General features: G+C 39.4%; 1 protein-coding gene across 1 annotated transcript; it reads right to left on the reverse strand.

Moving 5' to 3' along the window:
- Positions 1–231: 231 nt before the first annotated feature.
- LOC115583666 (protein shisa-5-like) lies at positions 232–7864 on the reverse strand. The gene is given in 6 exon segments (XM_030420763.1): positions 232–497; positions 499–548; positions 1872–2180; positions 5775–5914; positions 6378–6531; positions 7596–7864. Coding segments are annotated over 6 exon segments (1005 nt in total). The 5' UTR covers positions 7813–7864; the 3' UTR covers positions 232–362.
- Positions 7865–11345: the final 3481 nt, after the last annotated feature.

The following is an 11345-nucleotide window of genomic DNA, read 5'->3' on the forward strand; positions in this document are numbered from 1 at the left end:
TGTCAAAGCACTTAATCTAATCTTCAAATCCTGACTCAGTGGTTTTGTGTGAAATTCACCAAGATGACTAGGATGGAGCCACTACTAAATATTAAGTAAAAAAATAATAATAATAATAACAACATTCTCACCACTTGAACATTGTAAGTCCATGCAATACGGGCCAAGAGGAGTCAACAATTTCACCTGGCAACTCTTCAACAGAACAAATATACCACAACAACTATAAATGTATCTTAACTTTCCCATATTTAACCATCAAATGCATGAACTGAGACGCTCATGATTAATTTCCAGTTCTGCCAAGTCCAAAAACGTTGCAGCACTTTTGCAGTGGCTGAGAGTGCGGTTCCTGTGGTCCTTTATCCAGTTTTGGGTGGTGGTGCAACAAAATCCGGGTTGTATGCTGGCTGGGCTAGGTAGTCCACGTGTGGGGCTGTAGCACCGGGCTGCGGATGGACAGGAGGCTGCAGAGGGTACGCTTGCTGTCCGGGGGCTGAATGCAGCCTGGCTGTAAGGCATCGGGTTGGGAGGGTAGCCAGGACCGGCTGGACACAGAAAGAAAGGACGGAAAGAGGAACAAGGAGCTGAAAATACTCTGACAGTAACCATTACGTCAGTTCTGTCAAGGCAATTTCTTATCATACAAATTCTGGACCTGACTCAACTTCATACCAGCAGAGGTTATTCCTCCTCCACCTCTGACTGCAGCTTTTCTGATGCACCAAAACTGCATAATGTGCTTTAAAGCTACATTGTAATGTGTCATTACCCCATGTTTAAGGGTGCTTTTTAAAAAAAAAAAAAAAAAAGGTATATAATCATCAACTCCTGAAAAACCTCAAGACTTTTATTTGTCCATTTCCTGCAGATCCATTTGATCAATGCACCCCTCTTAACATCTGTATAAAGTACAGAACAGCTACATTTTTTTATTTACTTTATCATAGTAGGCATTAGGCAGCTGAATCCCCTACCACATTTGAGATATATTGCTATCTCTTTTTAGTTGAAGCGGATTAATCTTTATTCGTTTTAGGAAAAGGTATGAAGGATATGAATTGGCAGTCACTGTTTGCTTTTCTGAATTTCTGACATGTGACCCTAATACTTTTATATTTACCAGTTACATTAAGGCATTTTAAGGCTTAAAATTCAAATAATTTGATTTTAAAGACCTACGGAAATGCTGAATATTAAGGGAACATTTAGAGGAGGATCTGGATGAATGACTGCCAACATTAATGCTTTACACACTCTCATCAATAGCAGACCAAAACTAGCCAACTGGTGGTAGCCACATTACATTCACATTCTCGTTTTTGTGGATTGTCTCAGCTGTTTTGTTGCCACTTCCTGTCAAATTCTCAGTGGGATGGTCTGTGTAGTTAGTCCATTATTCTGCTACTTTCTCCATTTGTAGAATCACTTATGTTATTTAACATTACTGGCAGATTAATTTGGTTACTGAATGCAAGAGAGACGCAGCAGCTAAATCAGTGGCTGAGGAGATGTTTTTGAAAGAACCCTTATCTAAGTGGGAGCTTCAGTGTATTTGTTCAGTTCGAATGTGCTTCAATTCTCCATATACAGGCAGGTCACTGAAGAACACTGATTAGTCAATTTGTCCATTTGTCCATCTTTCGCACAATTGTTTGTTATTGTTAAAGAATGTGATGCATTAGTCATAAATCTCCTTTTCAAAGGCTACTTTTCATTTTTAGTCCAGACAACAAATATTTTCTGCCATTGTTTTTGTAGACAGAATTTATACTGATCGTGTGTTATGAAAGGGGATGTTTGATTTGAGAACAGGCTGAAACAAATAGATCTGAAACTCTTTGTCTAGGTTAACAAAAAACAACACTCACTGGCTTCCTGATATGTTGGGGGAGGTCCTGCTGTGAGTGGTTGTCCGTGGTAGGGTGATGTTGGCATGGGCTGCGCTCCGTAACCTTGGGGTGGCGGGTGGGGTCCGTAACCTTGAGGTGGGGGGTGGGCTCCGTAACCTTGAGGTGGGGGGTGGGCTCCATAACCTGGTTGCACTGGCACGGGCTGGTAAGGTGCGTACTGGGCTCCCTGGTAGGACTGAGGCTGTGCGGGTGTTGCAGTCTGCTGCCGGGGGTACTGCTGAGGAGCGGTGGTGACCACTGTGGTGTGGGTGGTGGTAGCGATCACAGCTGTAAGCAAACGCAACACAGAACAGATGAAAAATAGAGCCAACAAAAGTTTGGGTGTTTAATCTCAGTTTCAGTTAAAGTGGGGGAGTACAGCAATGGGAGGAATTGCTGAGCCGTTTGCTGAGAGGTTAACCACCATTGACTTTCATCACCACCAACACAGGGGCTCATGATTATTCTTACACAGTGGTAAGTACAAAGCATTACCACAACAACAAAAAACAGCAGATGTTCAGATTCCATTCAGAGAAGTTATTTGGTTGTGCAACAGAAATAAATCCTATCAAGTCAATGTTCTACAAATGTTCCTGTCATATGAATTGTAATTTATTTACTGTTACATAAAACATTGCATGAGCTTCTTCATTTTCACTGAAGAGTCAGCACCAACAGTGTGTATTTTTTTGGATTTTCCTAACCTCTGGTTTTGTCTTTCACACTACCCACTGTCTGCCCTGTGCTACTGGTTTAGGTTGTTGAGGCTTGATGCAGTCTGGAGGGCAGACCAGCAGACAATAGTCAGGGATGGAAAATAATACACCTACTGTGTTTTCAGATACAGTCACACTAAGCACTTGATCTTTTCTGTTATTATAGTCAATATTGTTATAAAAAGAGACTAAAAAGGACGGTACTGAGACTATGACGAAGCATCAGGTCTCTGTCAAGGAAACTACATATGATTAGGTTAGTGCACGCAGAGATTTACACAGCAGTCGAAAATCAACTTCATCGTCATTTGTTACTTGCTAGATTGATATAAATAAATTAATATAAAAATATAAACACAGAACCAAAGCTCCACCCTTGGCATTATCAGTTTTGACTACACCCATCACTGTGCAAGTTAAGTAAAATAGAAATTGTATTGTTTAGAAATCATTATGTACAGCCTAAGGGGAGAGAAGATATGGAAAACAATTGTGTGTGTCTGTGTGACTGCCCCACCATTTTTTTCCCCCTAACAGGGAGGGAGTCATCATGACCACTTCCTGTAAATGACGTGGGATGGTCTGGAGTTTTCCCCCAGTGGTTGTCGTGGAAACTATGACTCATACGAGGTGGAGCGCTGACATTCCTGGATGTGATCCTGACAAGCAACAGTCCCAGTCAGGGAATCCACATTCTCGCCTGCTGTGTTTCAGCCTACCGCTCTATTCTGGAGTTGAGACACTGCATGGATAAAGCCAGCTAAAAGACTACACTGACACAAAGTGAAGAATCTGCAGTATTTACGATGGTGGACATGTTCCATTACTGAGGCGAATGTACACACACCTCGGTGCTTTCCCCAACTGTGGGGAATTCATTGAAAGAAGTGGGTTGAAGGGTGGACATAAATAGATAAGTGATATCAAGTCGAAGCACTGGGTAAAGAATACAACTTAGAAGAAATATGGCAGCAATAATAATGGGTGGAAGGCGAGGAGGAGTACAGAGACGTGAACTGGAATTATATCCACCCTGTTGTAATGGAGACCAGAGGATGAAGGCTGTCTGTCTCTGATTGCACAAAGCTTGTATAAATAAAGGTGTGGCAGTGCTTTCCCTGTTTAGGTACACTTACTGTTAGTTTTTTGAAATATTGAGTCCAATTTATTTTTGCATCTTTCTGTGTTTCTCTTTTCCTTCCTGACGCATATCTAAGCCAGCTTACTGCAAGTACCGCTTGTACGAACAAATTTGTTCTTAGAGAACACAATAGTGATTGAAGAGAATTTGTGGTGTTTAGTTTTCTCATACAGTATCTTAGTTACTAACTAAATTCCCTGTTGTATGAGTCAGGGGAATAATTGATTTTGCCTGAAACCATAATGCATTTACGTAACTTAATTTGGAATTTGAAAGATACCAAAATTCGCAAAAAGCAAAAGTAAGACAAAACCCAATATATAAATATCGTTATCAATATCAAGGTTTTCAATTAAGATTATAATGTTTTAGATCTGAATTGCAATTGCACAGCAACATGTACAGTGCAGGGTCTTTATGCAGGTGCCTGTCCATCTTCTGTTGCACCCTACAGAGCAGCATCACCTACTTTAGGTTATAAAATGCTGTTCCCTCCTAACTTCTGTCGCAGTACAGCACTACTCTGATAACACACCTGTGACAGCTCTACTACTGATATTTCTTGATTGTTTTAGATCCTACAACACCACTACTGACTGTGCTAAACATATTATGTTTTATCCACTAATTTATGACAACAGGAGCTGAAAGTTTGCAGACTGAAATTATTCTTTGGAATGTTTTTGTCAATGACATTCTGCTCACACAAGGCAGAACCAGTAGCTTTTTAATACCAGATTTTGTGGTGAACAGGTGGCATTCATAAGGTTGAAATATGCAATTTATGACAAATTTGTTCATTAAAGAAAGACACAGACAGAAGTAAGGTTTACATAAGGTAATCTAAATGTTCACGCATTGAACCCATTTACCCTGTTTGTCTCTGCAAGATTCCTCAACAGAGGTGAACGGATGCCAAGGCATGCTAACATTAGCACATATCTCTACAACACAGTACATATATGTCTTTGATACGATAAAATAATTATTTCTTCACATTCTGCTGATAATGTTTTTAAACAAAATTTCTAGTCATAGGTTACAAATTGTACCTTTAAGGGCAAGGCTGATTAAAGGCTGACTGTGGCGCTTAGCTACAAGTCCATTCATCCCTACTGAAATGGAAATCTTTAAATACAGCTAAGAAATAAACAGTTTAATTTTTTTTAGTGGTGCAAAGATCCCATGGTTATTCCTTAACCATCAAGGAACGGTAGCTTAAAGCAAACGTTAATCCAACAAGGAAATCGTGTATTTGCTGGGGACTATTTTAAGCCACAGGGTTGGGGTACAGGATGTTTACGTATGTGGGACTGAGGTCTATTGCACCGGTTTAAACTACATCGGGCTCTAGTTACACAGGCAACACCTGTTAACTGTGTGAACTAATTTTTTGTTGGGGTTTTACTTTTGACATTTACCAAAACATAGACTATCGACCTATCCTTTGATGAGGGCAACTTCATTAAAACCAGAACTAAAAATTAGCACTGAAACCCAGAGCTAAGCAGGCCTTGACTTGTAAAACGGCAGCGTAAACTACAGCAGTATTCAAGTTTGGCTTGTGTTCCAAACAGCAATTATCACTGATGACTGTACTGATTCAGCAACCTGCACGAGACACTTATCACCACAGAAGATCATTAAAAAGCCACAGTGAACCCTAGCAGAGCCACAACAACACAAATGTCAAAAGACAAACATCACAGAATGAATCAACTCTCTTGAATCCACTCATATCATTGTGATTTGGGGAATGTTGGACCAGTTCTAAGCTTTGTGTCTCTGTGTCTGTGTTATAAGAAAGGTCAAGTCATCACAGTAATGAAAGTCATGAGGTGGGTGGGCCAAACACGCTTCAAATGAGTGTCCTGATGTTCTGTATCAAAAACTAGACTACACCCTGGAAACCAAGAGTCTGATATCTTCATTAAGACCCCTGAAACTTTGACTACTGTAAACATCAGGGCTGTAGAGCTCTATCTCTTAATCAGGATTAGTAGATAGTGGAGGGCTACTTACGTCTTGGCTTGCGGCACATCTTGTATAGGCAGCAGCAGGGACAAACACAGCAGCAGACGACTATGAGCACACTGGCAACAAGGCCAACAATACCAAGGACCATGGGAACTGGTGAATAATGGTAACGACCCCAGTCCATGCTAAAAAAAGGAGCAAAGAGGAAATCACATGAGTCAATACTGATGTTGCAATTACATTATGGCACATAAAAAAACATTTGTCAGGCAACCTTTCCTGGAAAACACAAATCAGTTCTCTATTATACATACAGAATATTGGCAAGTTTGTAAAGTCCCTAAATAGACATCAGACATGCTTAATATTCTGCGATGTAATCTACAATCCTGCTGCAGGCTGCAACTGATTCACACATTAGCTTCACGCTGGTGGTCGTGCACAGGAAGACACCACTTCCTGTTTCTTGACTGCATAATTGTTGCAACAGGCTGCAACAACACATCTATGACGTGATTAAACCGGGACAGAGAGAGAGAATCAGAAGGAACCCACTTCAAGTATTTCTGTCTCACCATCTAACACAGAAATTGTCACCTGTAATTAGAAGTAATTTATCATCTATTACAGAATAAAGCAGTAGAATACCAGTTTTCTTGTTCTTCCTCGGTGAAACGCCAGAAACTATCTTGACAGCAGTATCTATTGTTACAGCTTCCACAACAGAATCCAATCCGGCACGTCCTGGATTCATGGTACGTGTTGTGTATATCTGTGTACGATTCACAGTCCTTGCTCCCCGCTGTAAAAGAGCAGAGACAGAAAGCAGAGAAGAGCCAGATAGGTTAGCATTCCCATAAGATTAATGAAATACATCCATGCCTCATTTCACAGCTTCAAGGTTTTATATATTAAAGCTATGGTGTAGAACGTTACAAGAAGAAACACAAAATGGACAGAAGATGTTAGCAGCTATTTTTTGCCACTTAAGAGATTGTTTTAGTATTGTTTTAAGCAAAAGCGCCACACATTATCTACTTATGTTTATTGTGATGTGAGGACAGGAACTGACTGTCTGTATTGTAATAGGCTTTAAACAGTATTTTATAGGCAAAATACTTACAGATCATGAGATAAGCTGTACGATACAACTAGTGTTTATGTATTTATTCCAACACTAATATATGGTGCTACCAAAATAAACCCTCAGTTGCTACTGTACTAGCTAGCTCAAAGTAATGCAGTGTAATAGAACAGTCCTGTAACAGATCCTGCATTAGCTGATGAACATTATGATGTCCAGTCTTTGCTGAGACCATATAGAAATATAGTGAACTTTATGGTCACTGACTCGCGTTATAAATGAGAGATGTTTGTTAACCCTCGTCTATCAATGGGGTCCGTTTAGCTAGAGCTGTTCTCTCCCATGGATTTTCCAAGGCAAAGACAGTGTGTCTATTTACAGGGCTCATCACACCACATCCAACAATAGCGACACAGTCGAGGAAATGCCAAAGCATCAACGACGACTAGTTAACTGAGTCGACCACTTCTCAACGTCTGCATCTTGGTTGTTTCTTTGTCAACCAAAGCCGACATTGACATCTTAGAAAGAGGAACTGATACCGGAGTGCTTGCCCCGTAGCTCACCAGTTTTAGCAGAGACACACTGATCTGAAAGCAGTGTTGGCGATGCTAACGTCACTGGCATCGCCCCGAATTTGGTCTGTTTGAGCCGCCGTTACTCTGTTTAGCTAAGCTAACTGACGCTAACGTTTAAAACGCGCAGTAAAGAAGTAAACAACGACACAACAACGTGGGAGACACAGAAGAATACACCGACTAGAGGTTAAAAATCAAACTCACCGGACACATATTGGGCCAGGGTCACACACAAAGCCAACACAACAACACTGCACAGGCCTGACGCCATAGCTCCTGAAAGATTCCCGGATTCAGGCAGGACTCGGGACTCTGTTCTGACAGTTGGAGCGGAGCTGCAGTCTGCTGAGCGGCTGCTGCGAAGATCGTCCAAAAACACAGTGGCCTCACTCAGTCGAAGGCCCGCCCACCCTTCCGTCATGGATTAAATTCCTACCCTGATCTGTGACGAGCATTACGTCCAGCTGAGGTTAATTTTTATATTACTGCCACTGACTTCTTTTTAAATTTAAATTTTAAATAATAATAAATAAAGCATGCCAGACTAGTTGAACCTGTCGCCCTCCTTTACTCTCACTAACCACTCTAATGACCATTAGTCATTAGTCACCAGTACTAGTCATGAACCTCATTAACTCCACGAGAATTTAACATTTCTTATGTTACCCTTTTTCTGCTCTAGAATTCAAAACTTCTGAACTTTTCACTCCACTACATCAATTTCACAGTTAGTTTCCTTTTTAAATAGATTTTTTTTTTTTTTTTTACATTAATGATGCAAAATGTAATGAACAATGTAATAATAGAATATTACTAAAGGTTAAGGCTTTACTAATCCTGATCAAAGTAGTCCACTTTTACCAGTTGCAAACATAAATGCATCAGTAATTTTAACACAATAACTAGTTGACAACTTTTGGGACTAAAAATACATCTTGATGGTAATACTTTGCACTTTTAACTACATAAACCTCTTGAATGCATAACTTTTACTTGTAGAAGAGTATTTTACACTGCATTATAGCTATTTTTACATAGGGAACAGACCTGAGTATTTATTCCACCACGGTTATCTACAAAAGTACACTTACCCGTATCCAGTAGGCTCACTTAAGTAAGTTTTGAATAACTTTTCCATTGTATATACTTAATCCTACCACTTCACTGCATTGCAGAGGGGGATATAACACTTTTTTCTCCACTTCATTTATCTAACTACTACTAATTTTATAAATGGATTTAGATTGCTCATACAAAACATAATTTTATCAGTTTCATGAGTGTGAAAAGTATGAGGCATTGGAGGGACGACATTAAAATGCTTCTTATGCTGATTTACTAATAAAAAAAAAATAATAATTTCCCAGTCTGGGATCATTAAAGTAATTCTATCTAGTTATGACTATCTGCTTATATATAAAATGTAAATAACATTTCGAAAGGGGAAATTCTGAAGGGTTATTACTTTTGCTTTTAAAGTATTTTTTTCTGATACTGATTCTACACATTTACCTTTTTATGCGTAAGATTTAGCTGATACAGAGATTTATCAAATTGCATTTTATAACCCTTATCAAACGTAATGTATTTTCAAAATGGCTCGTTCTATCCAATACCAGTCCAGAACTCAAAGATACTGTATTCAACTAACTATAGCCTAACTAAATATGAGTGTCTTCTGCTTGATTAATGTTTGTCAAAACTTGCTGTCTATAAATTTACTGTTGAATGACAGTTTGATATGATGAAGTCAAAACAAAATGGCAACTCAGTCTGACTACCAGGGAGGAGCAGATGGTATTGCACAAAGAAGCTTATGGTAACAGGAAATGCTTATGAAATCACTTATGGAGGAAAACATCTCAGTCGGTTGCACTCTCACATATACGGGACTCGCCCACCATATCTTTTTTGCTTGAGTGGGTGCTGTGAGTTGTGTCCACTGATGTGTGCGGTTGGCAAACAGCCTGGCCAACTGTAGACAGGACAGAAGTGCATCCGGCTGCTGAGGGTAGTCTGGTGAACTTGTTGTTGCAGAGAAACGAAAGCACCTCCCTAATTTTTTATGTAGCCAAACGTTTCTGGTCCAGACATGAATCTAACTGTAATTAATTTCACATGGCTCCAGGTGAAGCCTTTTTCTGTTTCATCTAACCCTACTCATCTAACTCAATAAGAACAACTCAGAGAGGATTTGTGGATGAGATCCTGTTTGGGTTTCGAGACATGAGCGGAAGTGACAGATTACACTGTGGTTTACTTACTAAATGTGGCTGTGGCTGATGCACAGATTATCTTTCTTTGTGACCATTTTCTGATTTCTCATAGGCAGTGGTATAGGGACTATAGTTGGCAATATGAGAATGTGAGAAACTATAAATCCTGCATTCAAAATCTTCCCAAAGTAAAACTACACATTATGGAGCACAAAATGGCCTGTTATCATTATGCAAATAAGTATTTAGCATTGGATAATTTACATGCATTACTGGTAAATGAAGGTATAAACATGATTTTTATAATGCTGGTCAAGGTAAAGATAATTTTGACATTTTTACCCACAAAGTAAATCATAATTTTTAGATGGTCAACAGACATATAGGAATTATAGCTTTCATACAAATGAAATGGAGTAAAAACTACACTATTTCCCTCTAAAACATAGATGGAAGTATGTAGCAGCACAAAATGTACTCAAGTACAAGCACAAGTAACACAAACTTGTGCTGTACTTTAGTTAATGTACATACAGCGGTACAGTGGTACATTTCAACACTGCGCTGGGGTTATAAAAACTTATGAGGCACAAGGTGTGCAAAACGGTGAGTCAGACACGATAAATTTTGTAAATAAATAAATATATATATATATACATATTTAGAATTTGGGCACTTGGAATTTAGGTAGAACTTGGCTAAGCATGCAGTAGGTTAACCAGTAAAATTAAATTAATAACCTTAAAGCAGAACTTTGGCCGTTTTTAACCCATATCCCTGTTGATCGAGGTTACCGAGTGCTGTCATTAGGAAAAATAACAAAACATTTGGCACAATATTTACCGAGTATTAGAACGGCAGCTAAAGCCAACCTATGGGGGCAGACATAACCAAAAGCGAAACTTAAGGATGTCTGCCCCCATAGGTTCCCTTTAGCTGCCTTCCTGATATCTGGTCAATATTGTGCAAAAGATTCACATTATTTTTCCTACTGACAGCACTCGGTAACCTCGATCAACAGGGATATGAGTTAGAAAACGGCAAAAGTTCTCCTTTAATAACAACTTTTTTGAGCCATTTGTCTCAAACATTTCATCCAGTCTGGTTTAAAAGCATAAACAGAAACATGTTGTACTTGTTGGTATCCCAAATTTATGGAAGCCCATTTCCACCAGTTGGATAAAAAGAATCAATGAAAACTGATCATTTAAAAAAAGAAAAAATGACCATGCTATGTATGAGAAAAAAGGTAGAATTATGAGATAAATGTTGACTTTTTGTCTCATAAATCTGAGTTATAGCTTTCATTGGAATTGCCATCACTGAGAGCCTATCTTGCTTTTCAAACATCACCACCCTGGCTTAAAAAAGCACGGAAAAGGCTCGGCCTCCTACAGAAACTTAAGAAGGCTAAATTCTGGAGCAAGATTCTGGTCATCTTTCACAGAGGAGCAATAGAAAGTATCCTGAAAAGAAACATCACAAACTGGAAGGGTTCTTGCACGTCCCAGGAAGTGGAAGGCCCCACGGGCGGTGATTAAAAATGGCAGTAACATCCCATGCATCCCAGAGCATTAGCAACATAATTGAAGTGAGATGTCTGCACAGAGGCCACAAGACACTAAAACAGGACAATACTGACCCCAGCCACAGTCTGTTCACCCTGCTGCCATCTTGCAAAAAATACAGAAGTATTCGCCAGACTATTGGGAGCAGCTTCATTCTCCACGTCATGAGA

The sequence above is a fragment of the Sparus aurata genome, chromosome 6, assembly GCF_900880675.1.
Source record: "Sparus aurata chromosome 6, fSpaAur1.1, whole genome shotgun sequence".
NCBI lineage: Eukaryota > Metazoa > Chordata > Actinopteri > Spariformes > Sparidae > Sparus > Sparus aurata.